Consider the following 25,943-nt stretch of genomic DNA (forward strand, 5'->3'; position numbering starts at 1 on the left):
CCCCCATTTCTACAAAATGTTGTAATTTTAGCTGGGCATGGTGGCATGTGCCTGTAGTCCCCACTATGGGAGGTTTGCTTGAGCCCAGAGGGTGGAGGCTCCAGTGGGCCATGATTGTGCCACTGCACTCCAGCCTGGTCTATAGAAAACCTATTTCAAAAAAAAAAAAAGTTGGAGACCACTGTGCCAAGCAATTCTGATGAGTGCCACAGAGAGCAGAGTTGCTTGTAAGGGTGAGGGTGTAGGCTAACCAGCCTGTCCTGAGAATCTCTGCAACCCCATTGTCAGTGCCAAGTGTCATAACAGATGTGGAAGTCCCAGCCCAGTGAGAACGCCTTAGGTGAGGATAACCTGTCCCTGGCAGGGAAAACTACAGTACCAGCTATCCAAGAAGTAACACCCAGCGTGTTCTGCAGAAAGACTCTTTAGGGGAGAAAACAGCAGAAGAGTTTACTTGTTTGGGAGCACTGCATATTATAAGATGCTTTTACAGATCACAATCAGTGCTAGTATATTAGAGGCTCTAAGAAGTACCTCATTTTTTAAAAAATCAATCAATAGAACAAAATAAAAACCCATGTAACTCAGCATTTCCATTTGACCCTGGAATTTATACCTCCTGTTTTTTCCTGAATATTTGTCTAAAAACCTATTTGTTATTAAAAAAAAAAAAAAACACACTAGAATTCTGTGAAAAACCGGAAAATGTTAATCTGGAAGTTTACTGCAGGAAAACATCTTCAAAACGTTTAACTTCCACCTTTCACTATGAAATAGTCAAATAAACATTGTACCAATGATTTAGCTGAAGAAAACATTCAGCCACAAACACAAATCTAGAGCCTCCCATTTTATTTCTAATTTGAGCTTTCTGAATACATTTCTTCTTCTATCAGGAGTTGCTACATGCCCCAAAGCTAAGTTATGCCTTTTCCATTTGTGCAAAACATGGTGGGTATGTTTTATATTCTATAAATACAGTGCATATTAGATTTTGAAAGAAAATTTCTCTCCAGGTATGAGGGAAGAAGGTTGTGCTGCCACAGGATTTAGAATGAGATATGTTAAAAGTTAGAAATACAGCTGTTGGTAATGTGTTGTAATGAAACTAACTTTTGTATCTATCTTGTGAAATCAGCTTCATTGACTATTTACAAAGCACACAACAAAACAAATGTTTATTGAACATCTACTATAGCAAAGCTCAAGGAAATGGAGATTAATAAAGCCCAGTCCTGCAGAGGAATCAAGAGGGAAAGGGCAATCCAGGGAAAAGGAAAAGCACATCCAGAGTCATGAAAATAGCAAAGAACATGACGACAGTCAACTGCCCCATGGTTACATCATTTCTAAAAGCTTGTGACAGCAGCTTGGACCAGTTAGAGCAAACTTTTACTGAAACTCCAAAACGCAGCTCCAGCTTTTCTCCTCTGGGAAGTTATCTTGGCTCTTCCCACTACCTACCTACCATGCTTGATGTGCACTTCCTCTGAGCTACCAGAGCATCCTGTGTTTGTAGAGTTTCCAACACAAACCCCTCTGTACTGTAACTGCTGGTTTCTTTCCTTCCGCTAGACTCTGAGCTCCCTGAAGGCATGGACTGCAGTCCTTCGGGGCTGTGAAAAATTGCAGCAGGTTGATAAGTGAATAGGAGCTGAAGTAGCCACTGAGTGTAAATGATTCTCTCAAAAGTTTGGCTTAGATGAGGCAGGATTATATTGTAATATGGTGTGTGCTATGAGAGAAAGATGTATAGAATTCCAGGGAGCAGCAGATCATAGGGACACCTCATTCATCCTGGTAGGAGGCTAGGTGTCTTAATGCGAAATTTATGATAGTCATGATACAGAGGCCCAGGTCTGAAAAGCGAAGCGCCTTTCACAACTCCCAGAGTGTTGGGCCAATATCCTAAGGAGAATAACCAAGTGTGACACCTGCCAAAGCACAAGCCAGCTCTTCAGCAAATGAATGCAATGCAAAGCAAAAAATGAAAAATCATTAAAAAAAAAAAAAAAGGAATCTGAATGACTAGGCTGACATACCTTTCCCCAAAGAAAAATTAGCTATCAGTGCCCAGTATATAACCAATCGACATTATTAAAAATTCTATGTAATCTATTTAAACTCTTCATCCATCAGATTTTGACTCAAGCATCACTTCCGTAAGGAATTCTCTACCTTCCTGATGTCCCACCCTCCTTTCTCAGTCCTATCTCTGCATGATCAGCTCTTGGATCACCAAAAACCTCCCCCTCAGCATGTATCACAGCTGGAATTGTACATTTATTCACATGATTATCTGATATCTGTCTCACCTACAAGACCATAAGCTTCACCAGGGCAAGGACACTGTTAAGTTCACTACTGCATTCTTATCATGTAGCCAAGGCCCTGGCACAATCAAGTGCCTAAGAAGTATCTGTCCCGTGAGTAAGGTAACTGGTCAATGCGTATCAGCAAATGCATACCATAAGAGCCAAAGAATTCCAAACATGCTCTGATATGTCTCAAGAAGGAGGAAAGGAGGAGAAAGAGGAAAATGGTTAACAGGTCAGTTCACTTAATTACAGATGCTACTAGTAGATACTTAAGAAAAATGAAAACTAACCACAATAACAAAACTAAATAATGAAGAATATATCGACACCTTAATTTATAAAAACTGGCCTGTTGTATTTAGAAATACAAAGGCTAACTCCCATACCAAAGGGCAAGGGAAGAAAACGATAATAAAATATTCGTTTAAAATAAAGAATAAAATTGCTTAATGTGTTCAGTATAACCACATAGCCTTCATTTTTCCAAAATGATTTTTCTAAAATTCATGCAAACGGAAGCACTTTTTATATAAGACAACCTACACTCTATCAAATTATTCTCATTTTTTTACACTGGGAACAAACAACTACAGGATATCTTTTTAAAGATCTATTTCCACCTCCAGGGAACATGATCATTTAAACAAGAAAGGGCAGAAGAATCTAGTTTACTGTAGTGAGCTACTTAACATTTACTCCAACGTGGGACACACAGGCTTAACGTGGATAAGCTGACCATACTTCCTGACATGTTTAACAGAAAACAAGTATTTTACTTAAGTAGTTAGCAAGCCCTACAACAGAGAGAGAGAGAGAGAGAGAGCAAACAGGGACCCAATGGCCTGCTTGCTAAGATTGCTGGACTGATAGCTTCAAGAGCTCACCCTAGCAGGTGAAATCAATTAATTATTCATTGTAACTGGAGCAGAATATAATTAATTATGTTAGCTTGACTGGTTCAAGTTTAATTCCACTAAAACAATCATGAAAATTATTATGAATACAGGTCATTATCATGAATTACTGCTAAAATAAAAACAGTAATGAATCAGCTTATATATGAATTTGATTCACATTTAAAACACTTTTTTTTCTTTGAGATGGAGTCTCACTATTTTGCCCAGGCTGGTCTCTAACTCCTGAGCTCAAGTGATCCTCCCACCTTGGCCTCCCAAAGTGCTGGGATTACAGGCATGAGCCATCACACCTGGCCACATTTTAAAACTTTTATGAAAAATTTCAAATATAAACACAGGTAGAGAAAATAGTGTAATAAATCCCCAAGTGCCCATCACCCAGCTTCAATAATTATCAACTCACAGCCAATCTTGTTTCAACTATATCCACACACACTAGCCAACTTCAATCCTTATTTTTAAGCAAAAACTTATACATCATATCATTTCAAGGTTTCAATTTGCATCTCTAAAAGGGGTCCTTTAAAAAATGTAACAATACCATTATCACACCTAAAAATAATTAAAAACCTTAATATCAAATATCCACTTTTCACATTTTTCCAATGGTCTCAACAGTTTGTTCAAATCAGTATCCAAATAAGTCCACAAATAGTCTTGATAGACATATCTCTTGAGTCTCCTTTAACCCATCGTTGTCTTTTCTCTTTGCATTTCTGTTGTTGAAGCAGGGCCATTTGTCTTGTAGTTTTCCAGAGTCTGGATTTTGCTGATTGAGTCCCTTGTATATTATCTGTCCCTCTGTCCCCTGTATTTCTAATGAAGGGGTAGTTAGATCCGGAGGCTTCATCATGATCAGATGTGACTTTTGGCAGAACCACTTCACAGGGGGTATATGTACTTCCATTAGAAGGAACAAAATCTGATTGCTTTCACTTTGTGAGGTTAGCAGTCACTGGCGATTATTGTCTAGATCCATTAATTGTTGGGGGGGTAAAATGGTGATATCCTAATTCTGTCATTTCTCTTATTACCTGGAATTTCTTTAAAAGCATATCCCAAAAGTAACTATAATTCTGTCCACTACCATTATTAACTCATAGAGTTAAACATAATGAGTTTCAATCTCTTGCAGATATTATCCTTGCTGATGCTAAAGTTATCTCAGCTTTGGCCAGTGGTAACTTCCAAGGTGCCTCCTGAATCTTTCTGATGTGGTACAAAAGAATGTTTCCTAGGCTCTTCTTGTACATTTCTTTCTTACAGGTGGAATTAGTGATTTATCCAAAGGAGTCTGGTTCCCTTGAAGAAAAATGGTATTTAAGAGACCACAATTAGGGCACTCAATTTGACTTTCATTTGAATTATGTCTAAAGCTAATCAACTTAATTAAGCATGAGTCTTCTATTATTGTTTCCGATAAATTCATGTGGCCGCATATATGTGGATTTCTAAGGATGGGACTCTGATTTTTTTTAAATATATATATATATATATTTTTTTTGTTTTTTTAATTGTGGGAGTATAACTTGGTACATCTATCTGGGAGACAGTACCATAATTTTTATCAATGACCCTCAAAAAACTTTACCCCAACAATTCCACTTTTAGGAATTAATTTTATTATTAGGCTGAGGATTTTCCTAAGAACCATTTAAAATTCTTTAGAATTGTTTAAAATAATAAACAATGTGGAACCTAAATGTCCAAACAATGGGAAATTGGTTAATTAAAAAAAAACAACATACAATACATCCACAGAAATATTTACAGTAATTAATGTGATATACAATATCAATGTACTGTTAAATGAGAAAGGTGGGTTACAAAAGTGTGCATATTATGTTTTTGTCACACACATAGAAAAAAAGTAACAAAGGCCAGGTACTCAATTTTTTTTTTTTTTGAGACAGAGTCTTGCTCTGTCACCCCGGCTGGAGTGCAATGGCGCAATCACGGCTCACTGCAGCCTCTGCCTCCTGGGTTCAAGAAAATCTCCTGCCTCTGCCTCCCAAGTAGCTGGGATTACAGGCATGCGCCACCACGCCCAGCTGTATTTTTAGTAGAGACGAGGTTTCACCATGTTGGCCAGGCTGGTCTCGAACTAGTGACCTCAAGTGATCCACCCGCCTCGGCCTCCCAAAGTGCTGGGATTACAGGTGTGAGTCACCGCGGCCAGCCCTGCCAGCTACCCAAATCTTAACAGTGTGAACTACTCCATTCTCTTGTGTTCCCACTGCTGGTTTAGGATTTGACTTCCCTGGGTCTGCAAATCAATAGTACTCCTTCATCTGCTTCCCAGTTTCCAAAATTTCGTTCTTGTTCAATTCACCTTGTCCTTGTTGGATTACCCCACACCCTATCACTTTCGTGTAGATTTCAGGAAAAAGCAAAAACTAATCAGCATTTTGCTCAAGGCTCCGTTTTACCTGGCATCCTGTTGCTTTTTATAGAAGAGATGCTCTGAAGAGCTTATCAATTATAAAATACATGAATTTCTACTGAAAATAGTACATGTATGTATATATCTAAGACATACAAACAATATAGTAATATAAAACAGAAGGGCTAAATTTGCATCCTAATCATATAAAGAGTTGAATACAGAAACAATAGTGAAAAAACTAAACTGGTAATAAAGGGAAAAGTATATCAAATGGAAGTTGTTTTTAGTCAAGAACGTAACATGAGAGATGCTGAAACTGAAGTTGTCTTCTGTGGGGCAAACAAATTGTCTTTCTAGTTTCTCAGAAGTTGAAAGTGGTTTTGGGGAAACTAGTATTTCTTACAACTTTAGTGACTTCTCTAAAGATGAACTGTCCCTGGCAGCTGCTTTAAAACTACATCTGGCTTGCACCCTGGTTTTGGGAGAGTTTGACCCTTTAAATATGGATAATGAATATCTCTTCTTGTACTCCTCAAGGTGAACTGTCCAGGTTTGTACTGCTTGACACTCTGATACCTTCAATTAGAAATACTTAATAAGAAGGCCTTCTCATGCACAAGCCCCTGAAATTTCATAGCTGCCAAGGACACCAATCCCATCTTTGAGAAATAATAATAATTAGGTCTTACTACAGGGACAAATACAGGGACTTAGGGTCGAGTAGTTTGCTCAGCTTGGACAAATCAGATTTCACTATCCTAAGACTGTGACAAACACGAAGTACCCAAAGCACAAAGTGTTGAGGACACCTCACAAAACAAGACTGATCAGAGAAAGTTGTCATTTCCTTAAATAAATGCTTCCCCAAACTGCATGACATTGCCTGACACTACAGGGAATGCTAAATCCAGAAGCAGTTAATAAATTTATTTCATTTCTGATTTTGTTTGTGAATTGGTACCTGAATTTATAAAACTGGGGAGGGAGGGATGGAGGGAGAGAGGACGGACTGTAAACAGAATTTAAGCATTCAATTACAAGTAAAAATAACTAATTTATAATTACCCAAATTAATCAATATTGAAAGTTTCATAAATAACTAAACATAATATATATTTGATGCTCCTAAATTAACAAAGTAATTCACAAAGTATTACATATTTACTCATTTAACAAGTATTACTTATAGCTAACCTTGACCAAAAAAAGAATTTGAAGCAGATTACCCCATGCAGGGAACTATTCTGGGCTTACAATTCCTTTTCTAGATAACACTGAAATGTCAATTCTCTCCTTATTTGCTATGAACAGAAAAATGTTGGCTCAAAATTTTAAACAGATTTATCATTAAACTAGGCTTTTTAAAATAAATGAGGTACTTAGCATTCAAAACTTTGAAAAACACATAAAAACAAGACCATAAGTTTTCAAAATGACTTACCTCTTCCACCAAGACAAGCACTGAATATTGATTAGAAACAATGTAATGCAGTTGAGATTAGTTGGGTGTTTTAAAAAGGTTTATTGTGTGTACACAGAGTATCTAATTGGAAATTTTCTACATGGACTCCAAAGTATTAAGAATAAAGATAATCTATACTTTTGTAGGAAGAGACAACTGTAAGAAAACACTGCCTTGTGGGAAGCTTCTTGTGATAGTTCTCAGAGTTCAAAGAGTATAGAACCTTCAAGTTGATTTAATCAAGTCTATTTATTAATGCATTTCAAGTTTCAAAAAACCTTACATCTTTGCACAATACTTTATTTTTTGCAATTTTTAGTAAAAATTTCCAAAGTGAACAAAAAAGATACTGTATAAAACACAGTGGACATTAAAACTGACAGTAGTATTAGATCTCATTTGTCTTGATCCTTTTATTTTACCACATCTTGATTCGCAGTGGAAAGAGTTCAGTGCATGTATCTCTTTTCAGAAAACATTTAACTTAGACTCAAAATAAAATAGGGCAGTGTGTGTACCTGCCAAAACCCTACCACAGGATAACATTACAAGCAAAAAATTTACATGTTCCAAAGTCTACCACACTCAAGAAGTTACTAAGAACTCTTGCAGAATAAAAGTCACCATTTTAGAAATGCAAACCCACTTCCAACCTTTGCACAGTCCAAAAACAAAGGCATTTAAATGATTTAAAAGCAATTACATACCTATCTACCTACTTGTTTGTTTAGAATTATTTATAGTCTATCTGGGGTTTCATGTACAAAATTTGTCTCTAAATCATGTACAAAAAGCTGTATTTTGAAAAAGTCACCACATACTGTACAAGTTTACAAGGAAGAGATCCCGTTATTTTCTCTAGCATTTTTGGCCTTGCTGGCTTGCGTCACATTATGAGAATGATTGTGTAAACCTTATACTCTTAAAAAAAAAGGAAAAAGAAAACCCAAAACATAGAAATCTTTACAACTTTCTCTAAATTTGCCTCCTATGTGAAGTCAGGAAAATCATAGCTTTACTTCTAATTGAAGTGATGTAGTTGGAAAACAGAAGCAATAAATATGTCACAAGCTTCAATTTTTGTAATGCCCCTTCTATTTCCTGCATAGCAATAAGCCTGTTAATACATTAAATGTTTTTGCTTTCTCTTTAAAATGCCAATTATTTACATCTGTTTCAAAAATAAATTTGGAATGGGACATTGTGCTGTTTCACCTTCAATGCCGTTAAAAATTTTAGGAAAAAAAATGTCAGAAGGCCTATCTACAATTTTAACTACTACTTAAGCAAATTACTCATCTTTAGTGGTTACCAATGATCAGTGATGATATGCTGAAAAAACTGTTTAAATATTTTGATAAAGACACAGCTTTTCTTTTCCGTATCAGACAGAAAACATAATTAGCATATTTCAGATACATGAAAAACACAAATAAGTAGGCTACAAATAAAAAGAAGCATTTCATTGACGTAATTTCTACCAAAGCATGAATAAAATTTCACCTATCAAATGAAAAATGGAATTGAATTAGAAAGTTTAAAAGACGTAAGCAGAAACCAGACATCTACGTCATGAACTCTGAAGTAGTAATGTGCTGCTATATCCAGTTTGCACAACACTTAACTGTGTTCTTCAGCATAGTCACTTGTGCCCGTAGCAGCCATGTGATAAAGAAAAAATGAGTATCAAAACCAACTCCATCATAAGAAAAAGGTAAATTGATTTTCATTTCAAAACTGCCTGTGTAAAGCATTACAGAATCCTGGACCACTGAATACCACCATTCTCTGTTATCCTGAGTATGTCAATTAAACAGTAATTTTTCATTAAGAGCGGAAAAATTTTATAATACAAAGAAACATCCATATTGCAATTTCTGTTTACAATTGCACACAGAAGTACAGTGTACGTAAGAAATACATGTCTGCATATAACAAGGTATGTACATTGGCAAGTGATGTCTCCAATGTTGAGGTGGTCGAGCCTCCTAGCCTTGATTGGCAGTTGAAAAAAATATATTTATTTCAATTTGTGGTAAAAGTTTATCGAGAGCCAAGTTTGCCTGCAAGTGAAGAAAATGCAGCAACGAAGAACAGGGAACACGGGGCACATAATAATATTCTAAGACTTTGTGCCATTAAGTTAAAAATATCTGTTCATAAGAAAATTGGGTTCCTTTTCCACCTCCCACCCCCAAATTGGAATTTTCAGGCTTTAAAATTTAAGTAATTCCACCTGGTCTGAGGACATGATCTCTTGCCATTTTTTCTTCAACTGTTACTTGGGAGGGTTTAGTTTGGAGATGATGACTTAATAGGTTTCTCTTTGGAGTGAAGTTTTCCCATTGTAGGCACTAGGAAGAACCAAGGCAAAAGCTGCAGTTAGCGTCTCATGTGTCCCATTTGATAACTCTCTCGGGGCCGCTGACGCTGGGGTTGCTGAATGGGCTGTGGAGGTCTCCTCCTCTTTAAAGTGCCTGTGAGCCACAAACAAAAGCAAAACAATTTCTCATGAGCTTTTTAATCTTTAAAAGCAAAGCTGCTGTTTCAATAAGAAAGGTTTTAGTTCAGTGCTGTCCAATAATATGTGCCATCAATGTAATTTAAAATCTTCTGATAGCCATAATAAAAAAGGTTTAAAAGGTGAAATAATTTTAATATTTTTTATTTTACTTAAATTAATATAGCCAAAGTGTTATCATTTCAATATGTAATCAATACAAAAATTACTAACAAAATATTTCATTTTTTATACTAAATCTTCAAAGTCTGGTATGTATTTTAATTAAAACAGCACATTTCAATGGAAACTAGCAACAATTCAGTGCTCAACAGCCACAAGTATTAGATTAATCCAGATTAATATCACAGATTCTGTGGACAGAATCCATATGAGGGAATTACTAAGGGTCTTTGAGCAAATGCCTTAACCTGAGACTCAGATGCCTACACTGTAAAACAAGGATGATAATTAACGTATATAGCCTGTTGTAAAGATTATATAATTCATATAAAAATGTTTAACACTTTTTGTGAGGGTTCAATAAATGACAGCTAGTTTTCTAAGTTTTTAAAGGTGCGATTTACTTAAAATGAAATCAATATACACATAAAATGTTTCACTGAATAAGACAATTGGTAACAGTATCTAAAAAGTGTCATGTGGCCCTTAGAACTTCCTTAAATACTAACATAAGCTCCAGAGTGCTAACTAACATTGTGAATTTAAGAAAAGCCATGATAGGCCGGGCGCGGTGGCTCACGCCTGTAATCCCAGCACTTTGGGAGGCCGAGGCGGGCGGATCACGAGGTCAGGAGATCGAGACCATCCTGGCTAACACGGTGAAACCCCGTCTCTACTAAAAATACAAAAAATTAGCCAGGCGAGGTGGCGGGCGCCTGTAGTCCCAGCTACTCGGAGAGGCTGAGGCAGGAGAATGGCGTGAACCCGGGAGGCGGAGCTTGCAGTGAGCCGAGATGGTGCCACTGCACCCCAGCCGGGTAACAGAGCGAGACTCCGTCTCAAAAAAAAAAAAAAAAAAAAAAGAAAAGCCATGATATAAAAATCAAATTTCCTCTAATTCTCACTAAGATACTGTCCTAGCATGACTACTGGGCCATCTTGCCCCAGACAGGTAAATGCAGGCGAACAACTGAGGGAAAACAGAGAAAAGGTATAAGAAACCTAGTTTTGAACTACTTTGTATAAGGTAGTGGATTTGCCTGAGGCAAGACATTTTATGAGAAGTCTGAGAGCGGCAGGAGAGGGAACTGCTGTCATTTAGCTCTGGCTCTCCCCTCCTGCTGCTCTGAGACAATGTCTGTCCCCACACCTGTAGAGAATAGCTACGAATACCTTGGAGAGGGGGAGGGATAAACAGAGGGAACTAAACAATACGAAGGGTTTATTTCCTATCCTTTTCTCCTTCCAATGCCCACAGCTCATCTAAAGAGGGTTCTTCCTCATGCTATGTCTCCCTGAGAGGTAAAAGGTGGAGACCAGAACTAAAGAGTTGTTTTCAGGAATGGAGAATACTTGACTGTGCTTATTTGATGAATGAATCCTCTACTCTAAAACTTTCCCACAGACTGGGATCTGTATGTCCCCATAAGCATCATCCTGGGGGAAAATAAGCTTATGTGCCAGAAAATATTTCAAGAGCACAAACACTAAAAACGATTAATAAGAGAGCTGGGTGCAGTGCACGTGCCTGTAGTCCCAGCTACTCAGGAGGCTAAGATGGGGAGGATTGCTTGAGCTCAGGATTAAGTCCAGCCTGGGCAACATAGTGAGAGAAAGAAAAAAGAAAAAGAAGGAAGGGAGGGCGGGAGGAAGGGAAGATGAAAGGGAAGGAAGGAGGAAGGAAGGACAACAATATGAGAAGCACAACTATTAGAATAGAAAGATCAATAATTTTAAGGTAGTTTACCATAATCATGACAAGGGAATATGTTAGAATATATTAAAAAAAAAAAAAAAAAAAAAAACAAGAAAACAGATACCAAGCAAAATTTAAAATTTCTAGTTCTAAGTATTTTCAGACACTCAGATAAATTAGCATTAACTTAGCAGTCACTGGCCAGATTGGATTGACAAAAAGCACACAAATATCAACTAAATCATTCATCCAATAATCCCATTCTTATGGAGAAAGTACTATAACATTAGTTACTAAAGACTCACTTATAATTCAATTCTACCTGCTAAACAATTCTGAGTTACATAAATATGTATCTTGCTCAAATATTCTTACCTGGAAGTGGTTTAGGAGGAGGCAACTTTGGATTACTACTTGGAGTATGAACACTGCATATCTTAATAAATCCAGCCATTAGCATGATCAGAGCAATTCCCATAAGTAATACTGCCCACCAATGAGCCTAGAAATAAACAGATTTTTCCACTGAAAAAAAAAAACTACAAAATATTTTAGAGTATCTTTTACAGTATATAAAACATAGAACACAGTATATTGTAATTTTTAAAGAACATTTGTTTAGGAGTTGTATACATATGTTAGATATTTGCACATATATATTGTTTAAATATAAAAAAAAGTTTAAAGGAGAAAATGGAAATCACCCATAATTTCATCTCATAGAGGAAACCGCTCAATCTGATTTTTTTCAGTCTCTTTTCCACATATAACAACATTTGTCATACACATGAACACAAACACAAAACTGGGGTCATCTTGCATATAGTTATATTGCATTTTCCCATGTTATTAAATATTTTCTGGTTTAAATATTTCCTTTGTTTTTTCCCCTTACTCTTTTTTCTCCCTCAAATGGATAATGTGCCAATGCCCTAACAAGGTTTGAGGGAGGCACATCTCACATATGAGTGTGCAAACCCAATCATCACACTTATGAACTACAAAAGGATCTCCTCTTACTCTTATAGACTATGTTTTGTTTGCATTTATACTTACCATGGCTTAGAAAGCATGTAACTTGCTTTAAATTCTACTAGTGAATAGATTTAAAAATTACTCTTTAACCTATATTGCTTTCTAATTATCAAAGTTAAGACTGAAATTCTATCTCTTTGAGACACCCTTTTCCTCTTCTATTTCATTTGGAATTTGAGACTCGGACTAGTTATGAAATTACTTTTTATATACATTAGTTCTCATTACATTATATACAATATCTTTATTGCATTCATTAGTTTATAGGTTAATTATCTTTTTAAATATGAAAAGTGGAAGAAGATACATATTTTAGCAGCAGGCAAAGTTCATCCAGTCTTAGAAGAAACCAAAACCTCACTTTCAACCTGACCTATATTAAACAAATCAATTAGCCAAACAGAAAAACCTTCAAAAATTATTCATAAATTTATAGGAAAATTACTGTGTCTAGTCTTAAATTATATTTTGCAATTCCAAATATTCAAACTTTGTTTTAAGACCACATGTACTAATAAACATCATACAAAATATTTACAACTTTAAAACTGAACCTTTACATTTATTTAACCCAGATTATTGTAACACATACATAATTACTACTAATAGTTTCCAGCAAAACTCCCATTTAAGAAGATTTTCTATTACTTAGGGACTTAAAACAAACTGGGTACCACTTCTACACTGTTTAGTTTTTCCAGCAGTGTTTATATAATTAAAGTAATACTAATGCTAATTTTAGCATTAATGAGAGTAACGCTAAAATTAAAGACATGTTGTGGCAAAATATCCCAAGCCACTTTTTCTGTGTGTACATAAAGCCTTTCCTACTTTCTAAAAATTTGTTTTATTTTGAAAGAGTCTCAAACTTAAAGAAAAGTTGCAAGTACAATTCAAAACCCTTTTAAAAACCTGAGGCCAGGCACGGTGGCTCCCAGCACTTTGGGAGGCCAGGGCGGGTGGATCACCTGAGGTCAGGAGTTCGAGACCAGCCAGGCCCACATGGTGAAACCCCGTCTCTACTAAAAATACAAAAATTAGCCAGGCATGATGGTGGGTGCCTGTAATCCCACTACTCAGGAGGCTGAGCGGGGGAGAATCACTTGAACCCGGGAGGCAGAGGTTGCAGTGAGCCGAGATTGTGCCACTGCACTCCAGCCTGGGCGACAGAGTGAGAATCCACCTCAAACAAACAAACAAACAAACAAACAAACAAAAACAAACAAACAAAAACTTTTAAAAATCTGGAAGCACCTCAGAGTAAGTTGCTAGCACCATGCTGTTACTCCTGAACATTTTAGCATATAATTTCTACAACCTAAGGGTGGTTTCCTAGATAACAAGACAATCATCGAAATCACAAAATCAAGGCTGATACATTACTAACATTTAATCCTCAGACCTCATTCAGGTTTTGCCATTTGTCCCAATACTATCCAGTTCAGAATCGTGTGCTATATTTAGCCACCATGTTTCTTTTCTCTCCTTTGATTTGGAAAAATTCCAGTCTTTCCTTGGCTTTTACGACCTTGATACTTTTGAAGATTACAGGGCAGTTATTTTGTATGGGAATGTCCTTCAATTTGGGTTTCTCTGGTGTTTCTTTGTGATCAAATTCAGGTCACACATCTTTGGTAAGAATATCACAGATGCTGTGTTCTCCCTGCATCCTATCAGGTAACACGTGATTTTTATTTCATTACTGCTGATGTTAACTTGATCACTGGATTAAGGTGTTATCTGCCAAATTTTACCATGATTCTTGTTTCTCTTTTGTAAACAATGAATATTTTGTAGGGATGTAATTTGGATGTAAATACCCTGTTCTTCATCAAACTTTCAATGTATTTGTTTATTTATTCTCTCATGGTTTCCTATTTTATACATATATAATCAATTACTGACATTATTGTGTTTTTTGGACATGTCCTCATCATTCTTTGAGCACTTTCTTACTTTCTGGCCCAACAAGAAGTTCCAGATTTATCCTGTTCTTTCCCTACCCCAGCCTTGGAATCTGCCAAAGAGCCCTGGTTTCTTTTAGTCTTACCCCTCCTATGTAGACATCTTCCTCATCCTACTTACACTCTTGACATCCCATGCCAGTCACTCCTCCACAGGGGTGCACTTCTCACCCTGCTTGGGCTCTGAAACCCCATACTAGTAGCGTTCCCCATCCCACACCTTCCGAACCTGGTCAGGTTCCAACACTCTGCTCTGTGCCACTATAGCTCCCCAACTTTGGCATGGATGCCTACCTTGCTTGGGCTTACCTAATGGCTTTAGGAATTAACTGCTTCAAAAAAGGAGAGGGAACAAAAAAGGGAAAGATATATATACATACATACATATATATGGACACACACACATATTCATATATATATTCAATTTTAAAATCAAACAGAATGATTTACACTTGAGTGTCATTTCTCAGTCTTATTTAATTCTCAGATTAGATCTCTGTACAGAAGAGCCCCACAGACACCTTTCTTCTCTTTATTTTCATGTTTATTGTTCAATCTGTAAAAACTGTAACACGGTTGTCCCTCACATTGCTTGTTATTGCAGGGACTGCAAACTCAAAAGCTTACATGGAAGGTAAGGTGGAATGCAATTCAACCTTACTGCTTAAGGATCTGATTTTTCAAGGGAAGCAATATATCGGAATTTTTATTTAAAATCTATTTTTAAATGCTGGCAAACTTGTGAGAAATTTCTTAAAACAATATGTAGAATATACAAAACATGCTGACAGGGCTGAATCTGGCTTGGAAATTAAAACTTTACAATCTATTTTTTAAAAGCCACTTCTTGAGACTGCCAGATTTTTTTTTAATTTTATTTTGTTTTCTATAAAAATCATGTTCAGAGCTCTGCTCTCCTTGTTAGTCTTTAGGATGATGTTCCCATTCCTTTATTATATAGGTATTCTATAGACTCCTATTGTTTTTTGTTTTTATTCTTCCTCAAATAACAGACCTGCTACTTATCGCAAGACAGGGTAGAAGGCCACCCTCAGTCTGTCAAAGCAGTACAGGACCATTTTGAGTAATGCAGAAAGTTTAGCATCTGTGGCCCCCATCCATCAAATGCCAGTAGAGCTCCTTCAGTTACTCTGACAACCACCGCACATTTCCAAACACCTTCTGGGGAAGTAGTAACACCTCTAATGTGAGCCAATCCATGAGTACACAGGCTTAAGAGTTTTCCTACTAGCTTTCTCACGTTGATGGGCAAGTGGGATACAGGAGATACATTTCTATTCCTAAAGTCATTATCATCTTGAATATATTTCCTTCCTTCATCTTTACTTTCATTTTTATGAAAATATAGCCATCAGTGTTATGGCTACCTAAAATATGGAACTGACCATGTTACTCCTTCATGTCAAACCCTTCTTCGAATGCTTCCCACCAAAGATTTCCAAGATAGACCACTATGTAGAAGAGAGGGAAAAAAGCAAAAGCAAAAACTTGAGTACACGATAAAGTACAGCAAAGTGTATATGATTCCACCTTTTTAAAAAGTATATATCCTTAGAGTGGTATAGACAGTTTCGAAGAATACACAAGAAATCCATCCTAGAAAGATTGGGGGTCCAGGGTAAAAAACAACAACACAACAAAAAGGCCTACTTTTGAATGTATTACTTTGTCAACTAAAAAAAGAATAATCAAATTTTTCAAAAGAAAAAAAGTAGAAAAAAAAAGTTTGTTTTGCAAAATTCATACTTCTGTGACTTTTCCACATGCTCTGTCCCCATAAAATATTTCTGTACTCTCTACTTCTACTAATTCTTAAGAACTTAGCTTGGCCGGGCACGGTGGCTCATGTCTGTAATCCTAGCACTGTGGGAAGCTGGGGCGGGTGGATCACCTGAGGTCAGTTGTTCAAGACCAGCCTGGCCAACATGGTGAAACCCCATCTGTACTAAAATACAAAAATTAGCCAAGCATGATGGCAGGTACCTGTAATCTCAGCTACTCAGGAGGCTGAGACAGGAGAACCGCTTGAACCTGGGAGACGGTGGTTGCAGTGAGCCGAGATTATGCCAGTGCACTCCAGCCTAGGTGGATGAGACTCCATTTCAAAAATAAAAATAAAAAAAGAACTTAGCTCTGGCGTTATCTCCTTAAAGGCTTTTCCTAATAGGTTCTCCTAGTTCTGTGAAAACAGCATACAGACTGAAGATACGTTTCTCTGGCCTGTCTTCTCTATCCCAAACTGACCTGTGAGCTCCCTGGACTTATATCCTATTACCTCAGTACCTACCCAACAAACAAAATACCTGTTGAACTAGTTATTACAAGTAAGTCATTATTTAAATATTGACCTTGAAACATACCTAACAGCTCATTTATTATTTCTAGATTGCCTAACACATACAAATAATGTGACAAGGCTGTACAACAGAGACAGGACAGTAAAACTGGTTTGGATATATTTAATGACAGTCTTTTTAGTACCTACACACTCTTTTTTTTTTTCTCTTTTAAGAGACAGGGTCTTGCTCTGTTGCCCAAGCTGGAATGCAGTGGTGCAATCACGGCTCACTGCAGCCTTGCCCTCCTGGGCTGTGGTGATCCTCCTGAGTAGCTGGGACTACAAGGTACATGCCGCCACACCCTGCGAATTCATTTATTTATTTATTTGCATACACAGAGTCTTGCTAGGTTGTCCAGGTTGGTCTTCAACTGCTAGTCTCCAGCAATTTTCCCTCCTCAACCTCCCAAAGTGCTAAGATTAAAGGTATAAGCTACCGTACCTGACCTATAGATTTAAATAAAGCACCATACAAGTACACACTATGGCAGTAAGAGAGGCAGATTGGAGACAGAAAGCCCAGATTTAGTAGTGGTTAAAACTAAAAAACAAAGGAAAAAAGAACCTAGTCGCAGTTCAGATCAACAGATACATAATAAAATATGGCACTCAAGCCCTTGAGAACTTCCAGTTCCTTCTAGCACAGTGTTCCTGGCTTTATTCTAATTTTTTTCAGGTAACTATGTATCTCACAAGCCCAATGCTTGAGATGTTTCAGTGCCAATGATAGTAGCTTTTGTGAATTTAGCGTGTGGGGAAATGGAACATGGCAATAGACAGAAGATAGCAAGAAAAACTAAACAAAATAAATAGTGCATCTGAAAACATTAGTAAGTACAGCCACCTTTATAGTTTTTCTTTTTAAAAAAGAATGAGTTAAATGCTAAATTGCATGCTATCCCCTTTAAATATACTATAAAATCAGGGAAAGGAATACTAACTAGGCTAGTAAATGTAAAATATGCATTTCTCTCAAAAGAAAAGATCACAAATTGACCACCTGTTAGTCTGAAAGAAAGGGGAGCTGTCATTCATTCAATGAACATTTACTGAGTGTAAACTGAGTACCAGAGTCTTATATCTCAGAGACAAGGGTGTTAAGCAAAACTTTAGGGACAAAGAGAAGACATCCAGCCATTTTTCAAAAACTCAAGAAGTTTCTCAACCCAGAAAATAATTCTACATAACAAACAGAGAGATGATGTTCAATACAGGCACTTAAACATAGCCAATAATAAAGTAAAAAGTCAAAATTAAATAGTCTAATTTACTATGTATTAATTACAATAGTATTTAATTTGATAATCTAAATATAAACAAAAAGAACCTATATGGTAACAAAATGATAAAGCAAGTATCATCTAAAAAAAGTGCATGAGCAAGGACAGGGAAGACATGCACTCAAGTCTCTTTAGACATAAGATAATCTATTGTTCTTAAAGACCTCCAGAAAGTCAACCATATAATCCTTTCAATGAATACTCCAGTGTTCAACAATGCTCACACTCAGCAAACGCATTCTGGACTTCCCATGGGTCACAAGACCATGTGGGGTCCACAGCTCCTTGTCATGATACTGATTATGTCATCCCTATAGGGGCAGAAAGTTTCCTTTCAATTTTTCAGAAGACATAATACTATAGTCTGGACTTTGACCATATACTCCTCCTATCCTTCAAACTCCCACCACCACCACTAGCAGCAGCAGCAATAGCAATCTGCCAAGCAGAAAGCAACTTGTACTAAACTTCTGGTTACTTTAAGCTCAGCCTGGGCAAGTAAGATAAAATACCACTAACAGGAACCTGAAAACATTCCAGTTTCAAAGTTAATATGCACGGTTTTTACTCTTTTCCATATAAATTATTACATTTTAGAAATCTGCCTCACTCATCTAGCAGATGTATATTGTGTCCTCACTATATGCTAAAAACCCTACAATATTATTATATCTTTGTTGTTAAAGTTTCATAAGTGCTATGCTATGTGGTCTGTTCCACAAAGCAATGAAACCACCTTCTATTTTCAACATATCAAGATGACAAAATGGAAAATTGCTGTTACAAGTCTTTTTAAAAAGGAGTCGTCATATCGCAGAGACTGAAAAAAATGGCAAACTATTAGCATGCACCATCACCTACTGACTCAGTGGGTCTGGAATGGAACCTGAGAATTTGCATTTCTATGAAGTTCCCAGGTGATGCTGATGCTGCTTCTCAGGCCTACGCTTTGAGTTCACTGCTCTTGATCAGGAGTTGGCAAATATTTCCCATAAAGGCCCAGATAAACATTTTAGGTTTTGTGGGGCCATACAGTCACTGTTGCAGCTACTCAAAGTGCAAAAGCAGCCAAAGACAATGTGTAAACAAAAGGGTGTGGCCATGTTCCAATAAAATGTTATCAGTACTGAAATTTGAATTTCATATGATTTTTAAAAGAATGTTATTTTGATAATTTTTACATTTTTTTCAATCATTTAAAAATGTAAAAACCGTTCTTAGCTTCTGAGCCATACAGAAATAGGCACGGGCTGGATTTGGCCCATGGGCCATAGTTTGCCAACCCCTGGTCTAGATGAGTGGTTCTTAACCCTGGCTCTTCATCAGAATTAACTGGAGAGTTTTAAAAGACCCAGATACTTAAACCCAAGAGATTCTGATTTAATTAGTCCAAACCCTAGGGTGATTCTGGTATACAACCAGGATTGAGAACTACTGCTATTAATCAATATTTTCCCAAATGACATCTAAGGATATTTAGGACTTAGTCTTTTCATGATAAAAGTTTCTAGGGTTAGGTAAGTTTGGAAAATTAAGTTTAAAGGATTTATTTATCACAGGACTTCTCAAAATCTTCTCACAAATCTCCAAGAAAGGTCTATAGTATGGAGTAGTTTTCTAGATTCATTTGACCATTGAAGGCCTAGAACATCTAATGGAACTAGTGTTCTGTTAAGCATTTGGGAAACTGTGCTCTAAATCTTTCATTCATAAAGAATACCAGATACTTAATACTTAGATGCATAAAATTATAGCAAAATATGACTGCAGAAATTAATTTTAAAATGAGAAGGTGTTTGACTCTTGATAAATTAGCAATAAAAAAATACAAACTCCTGATAAATCTCAACAAATTAAAAAGAAAAAAACCACAAAATTATCAGGCAATGATTTTTAAAAGGAGGGGAAACACAACAATAAATTTGAAAAATAAAAGGCAAGGTAAGAGGTGGTTTTCTACAATGTCAAATCTAACATGAAAGATACAGAAAATCAGAACACATCAACTATAGAAGAAACTGGAAATGAATTACCAATGCTCTCAATCCCTAATTAAAGAAAAGGAGATGCTGAAACAAGGTCTCAACAGATTTACTGACAAATGCTTTTAAACGTTTCAAGAACTAGATGACTCTTTGATAAATCTAAAGGATGTTTATCATTTTATCCTGTCCAGACACACAGTAGGCACTCAGCAAATACAGTAAATGTATTTGGAAAAATCAAAACATAGTTGTCAACACAGAAAAGAAAGTATCACTTCCATGGTACCAGTAGCAGCAGTCAATAACCCATGCCCCGAAGTTCTAAATTCTTAAAGTTCTTCTTACTCTACCCTGCATGAGGAGAAAAGCTGCCATAGTGTACCACAGAAAGAAGACAAAAGGCCACCAGGCACTACTGGAAAGGAAAGTAGTGAAACTAACCCCTCACTTCTTTCACAGCTTCTTACACCAGAACATCTTGATAATCTGTATTACTAACTGGAAGGGCACTTCCCTAACATGATAAACCCTGGTATGCAAGTAAACTATGCACATAAGCAAATGAGACAAGTAACTTGTAAAGAAGCGGATGTTTATTATCTTACTGCTTGATGTAGTTAATGCCCACAAATGCACCAACAGCCTAGCGGTACTCTTCACACATTATGAGCATGCTATTCGAAAGACTGGCATATGACTGTCAACAATGATATAAAATAAAGGCATGTGCTATCCCACACACACTTAAAGTTAACGTCTATAAACTTGAAAGTGTCTGATTAATTGGTTCCAGAGTACAAGAAAGGACTTCATGTTGCCAATTCATTGTGCAACATTTCATTAATCCTCACGTCTAAAATATGGGGAGAAAAGGTCTTAAAAATACTTAAAAGATCATGTCTACTAAATATTTTTAAAGTGAAAATAAATGGGCTTTTGAAATTCTAAATAATGTAATGAGTCAAAATTAGAGATAATAGAGAAAAGTAAAAAATACTATGTTTAGATATGATTTAGTACCCCAAAAATCTAAAATATCTAACACAATATATACTCAGTAGAATGTAATTCTGAGATCCCCTTTCCTTTTCTGTTATACACTGTCCTCTACAGCAGACACGTATACCAAATTTCAACTTTTCTTATTAGAGATAATCAGACAAAAAAATAGCTGAGTTGAAAATAAAGAAGGGCCAAGAAAGGTAAGCTGCTTGAAGTCACAGAATTGATAAACGCCAGAAAGATTATTTGAATCCTTAAGTGATTCTCAAACCTGTGCTCTTTCCACTACACCATGGTACCAGAAGACAACTTCAGTTTGACAGATATTTACTAGAACTTACTATGCAACAAGCACAGGAATTAAAAAAAAGAGTAACATGTTTTAAGGAAACCTAAGTTAAGTCAACTGCTCAAGTAGTTAGTTTGAAACCTAGGTAGATCTCCTAAATCCAATTTCAACAATCCTTCTACTCCATGATCATTACATATCTAAAAACCACATATCCTAATGTGTCCTAGGAACGGTAAACATCATTTTAAATGCTGGAGGTAACTATACAATTTTTACTCTAGAATGTTATTAGAAGAGTACAAAAAAGGCTGACATCCCACACAAACAACATCTTTTGTGCTTTAAGGCATCCATAGTCCTAAACACACACACACATACACACAAACACACACACACACACAAATAATTTGAGAAAGGGGAATCTGAGTTATAAGTCAATTTCCAAAGCAAACTACATTCAGTTCAATTATAGCACATTCTCAAATATATCATTTGCAAGCTTCCTATAGATATTTTAACGTAATCACTTTTAAAGCATGAACACTTAAGCCGAGATAGTCATTCTTGACAATCTTTTAAGAAAATATCAGGTAATTCCGTGTTTGTACAACTTGGAGATACGTGGGCTTAAAAATAAGCGTTCAGTGGATTACTATTGGATGAACGTCCATAATCATTAGCAGATCTACAAAAGGCTGTGTATCTGATCTTACTCTGTTCAACATTTCCTATTACAAACAAGATGAAGACCCAGAGATTATACTGAAAGATCAGGAAAAATCACCAATTAGTCCATGATTTGGGCAAATAAGCTGTCTTGAAAAAAAAAAAAAAAAATTTTTTTTTAAGTCCCATGAAAATGCCCTAATAATATGCACCAAAAGAAGTAACCCATCCAGGAGATGAACTAAGGAGCACGGTAAAACGGAATGACTCCCATCACCTACTAAGCAATCTATGAATCATACACATGATTCTGATCACTTCAGAAGGAAATAATAACCAGAAATATTAGAAATTTAAACATCTTCATATAAAGTAATTCTAATATAAATAGTTAAGTTGTTTTCTCATAACTTTGATGACTTCTGGCCAAGTAAAATTAAGATCAAACCACTTTAAGTTTTCTTTGTAAATAAAAAACATACTTACCACAATCCATTCAGCAATGTTTTCATAGAGCTCTGGACTAAAAATTGCTTTTTTAAGCCTAGCTAGAGGACCATCAGCATCTACTAATCTGCACCGCATGAAAACATCACAGTAACCTCTAAAATCGTTGCAAGGGGATCCAGGTTGCAGGGTGATGGTTCGACCACTGAAGTGCCTACTCCACTGCACAGACCCTGTACTGGCACAAGTTGATGGGTCCACTGGAAAAGAAATGCCAAATATAAGCTGAAGATCAGATTCAAATATAAGTTGAAGATCAGATTTCCAGTTGCGGAAATATAAAGAGGGAAAAAAAACTGTCTGAAATCATTCCCATAACATGTTATATAGACCTTCTCTAGTTAGGCTGGGTAACACTATTAGTAATTCACATTAAATGTTACAATGTAAACAAGCAACCAGCAAGTCTTGATTCAGTGTCCACAATGACTTAAAGTCTAACAGTGTTTATGTAAATTATTGCTGTAAAGCTGGCAACATTTTGTCTAGTTTATCATTTTTAAAACATTGTAGAGACCATAATAATAGAGACACAATGCTATGTTACATTTATAATCTCCTCCAGAGGACAGATTTAGCTGGAAACTATCTGGCCAAACTGTAGGTCAAAGTTTTACACTTAAAATTTAGGAGAAAATAATAGTTTGAGGCAGATTTTATACTCTTGTATTTTTAAAAGCCTTACTTTTCTTCATACAGCATACATGGCATAATTCTTTATCATCTTTGCCATCAGAACTGGCACACGTACACTCCTCTAAGCCATATTTCTCACAGATAGAACCTGCACATTGCTAGAAGAAAAATAAAAGACAAATTATTTAATCCCTATACAGTCAAACCTATTTTTTATAGTAACAGGCAAGTATGAGCTTCCACTGTCAAAATATTTAAATGGAAATAAAAGTGAAAAACAAACAGAGATGAGTATCAGAACTGAATTACATAAATACATTTGAAAAAATTTGAAAAACAGTAAATCCAAGAAAGATAGTAAATCTTTTAAAGCAATGGCAACTTAAAAAAATGAAATAAAAGCAGAGAAAGAGATTAGATGAGGATCGATTTTATGTTGGTTATTATGGCTCTTCTATAAAGAAAGAAAAATTAAATTTTCTTCATGTAGAGCAAAGTGATATTCAGCCACAAAAGCTCTGAAGGTTTCATATTCAGAGATGACCAAAGAGTTCTTTTAGGCTACTGAAATATTCTTTTATAAAACTTAAATATTATAGACAAGTCACATGCCAAGTTGTACAACTAGGTTTCTCTAGAGAATATCAATCACATGTACATGGAAAGATGAAAGACAAATTAGTAGCTAATTGAATGCCACATAATATATTCATGGTTTTGTGAGGGAATAGATAGGGATATTACTTAAACAGAGACCAAGATTAATTACTTTAACTGCGTAGATTTAAGCATCAGTAATTCTTCAGAAAAACAAGTTTTCTAAAATTAAATTTAAAAACATATAGTTAAATACTTACCCCATTAATGCACACTTGTGTATGCCTATTACAGTCTGTGAAGTTTGGTTTAGGGTCAGATGCTGGGCAGAGAGCTGTGAAGCCATTACATATTCCTTCCCTTGCACAGTCTGAATCATCCCGACACTTCTCAGACTTTGACTTGAATGCACACTGTGCTGTACAACAAGGACCTTGACTTGGACTAGAAGAAACATTAAGTGATTAAACAAAGTAAATCACTAGTTATTTCCTATATACTATTAGATATTAGATTAGATCCACATTATTAGACATAGTACCAATTTTTAAATCCTAAGTCTCATATTTAAATGATAAGTATGTTACTGGTATACAACTTCAAAAAACTGAAACTGCACACTGCATCCTGAGTAAACAGTGCACTGGTGGAGCTGTGTGTTCCAAAGAAACAGTGCCTGGGCCTACACGGAAAAGTCACACCCTGCAGGGCATGAGATAAAGCAGCACATTGCTCCTTCAGGTAACAGTGCCTTGGCCAAGTTGAGGAGCTGTGCATTCCAGGGCTAAGCCAACACAATAACTCACATCCCAGGGAAATATCAATGGCTGAACTGGGATAGTATACCTACAGGCCAAACAACTCTAGCACCCTGCTTGTCTGGAGCTAGACTAGCCCCCTAGAGTCTGAGCTGCTGAGACACCCTTCTCCCCACAGTAGTCATCACTGTGCTGTTCCCTGCCCCCTAGGGCCCAAATGACAGCTGTGCTTGAACATTCTGAGGTACTTGCTGTTGCTGCACCTGGTCTCACAGACTCTGGGAGACCGCCAAGCCCCACCATCCCAGGGTCGAGACTCACCACCACCTCCATCCCCGGCGACCCAACTCACCACTGAGTCCTATTGGCTCAGGCTCCGAAATTACCGCCATGCACTGTGCTCTGGGCTCAAATCTCCAGAGCGCCTCTTCCCTGGACTCAAGCCAGGGCTATACCCTGCCCACAAAGTGTATAATCACAGCTACAGACTGGCCCACTGGGCCCAAGCTGCTAAGGAGTAACCAAGAGTCATAGATCCTGGTGCTATAGGCAACCTACATTCAATCTTGCCAGACAGTAAACATGCACTGCAAGACACAAGTACCATAATAGGTTTGTGAGATCCTGAGCCTAGAACTCCGGTCCCATAGTTACTCTACGCATCCACAACTGGAAGCCAGCACCACAGCAGGTGCTTGCAGGCCATGTCACACCTGACACCAAGAGGGATCCCCTTGGCTAAGTCTCACCATTATGGGAAAAATGAGAATAGGAGGGCCCCAAACGTCATTGCCACTGAGGACATTAACAACCTACAACACCAGCATCCATTACCACAAACTTCTACAGCACAGGCCACTGAGGTGCCTACAGTTATTGATGATGTTGAATACAGCTGAAGAAGCTGCATGGAGATGATACCACTGCACCTACCTGGAAAAAGAATCACCACACCCTTCCCAACCAGCACACTAAGACCCAGCTACAGGTGAGAGTGTATCTCCATGAAAGCCACTCTAGAAAATTTAGATGAGATGACTGTTCCACCAGACAGGTACACAGACATCAACACAGGCACCCAAGAAACATGAAAAAACAAATATATATGACACCACCAAAGGAACATAATAAACTCTCTAGCAACAGGTCCCAATGAAAATGAAATCAATAAATTGCCTAAAAAGGAATTCAAAATAATGATTTGGGGGAAAAGACACAAGAAAATATAGATAAAAAATTCAATGAAACTAGGAAAACAATTCATATGAATGAGAAATTCAAAAAAGTAACAAATGTCATTAAAGAGAAACAAAAGTCCTGCGGCTTAAGAATTCAATGAATAAGCCTGCCTGCCTGCCTGCCTTCCTTCCTTCCTTCCTTCCTTCCTTCCTTCCTTCCTT

At 36.7% G+C, this 25,943-nt stretch overlaps 1 protein-coding gene and 1 non-coding gene across 4 annotated transcripts in view; both read right to left on the minus strand.

The window, feature by feature from the left end:
• Window positions 1–7,367: 7,367 nt before the first annotated feature.
• Window positions 7,368–25,943, minus strand: part of LOC116463538 (disintegrin and metalloproteinase domain-containing protein 10) — a 158,711-nt gene continuing 140,135 nt past the window's right edge. For all 3 annotated transcript variants that reach the window (XM_032146673.2, XM_032146674.2, XM_058434685.1), the window contains exons 12-16: window positions 24,046–24,229; window positions 23,238–23,346; window positions 22,532–22,752; window positions 11,838–11,964; window positions 7,368–9,560 (exon numbers count right to left, since the gene is read on the minus strand). In XM_032146673.2, coding sequence (XP_032002564.1) covers window positions 9,466–9,560; window positions 11,838–11,964; window positions 22,532–22,752; window positions 23,238–23,346; window positions 24,046–24,229 — 736 coding nt within the window. In that variant the 3' untranslated portion in view covers window positions 7,368–9,465. The remainder of the gene's footprint in view (window positions 9,561–11,837; window positions 11,965–22,531; window positions 22,753–23,237; window positions 23,347–24,045; window positions 24,230–25,943) is intronic.
• On the minus strand, window positions 12,369–12,472 carry LOC116463546 (small nucleolar RNA U13). Its single transcript, XR_004246712.1, has one exon. It is a non-coding gene; the product is annotated as a small nucleolar RNA U13 (small nucleolar RNA).

This window comes from Hylobates moloch, unplaced genomic scaffold (assembly GCF_009828535.3).
Source record: "Hylobates moloch isolate HMO894 unplaced genomic scaffold, HMol_V3 SCAFFOLD_40, whole genome shotgun sequence".
NCBI classification, from domain to species: domain Eukaryota; kingdom Metazoa; phylum Chordata; class Mammalia; order Primates; family Hylobatidae; genus Hylobates; species Hylobates moloch.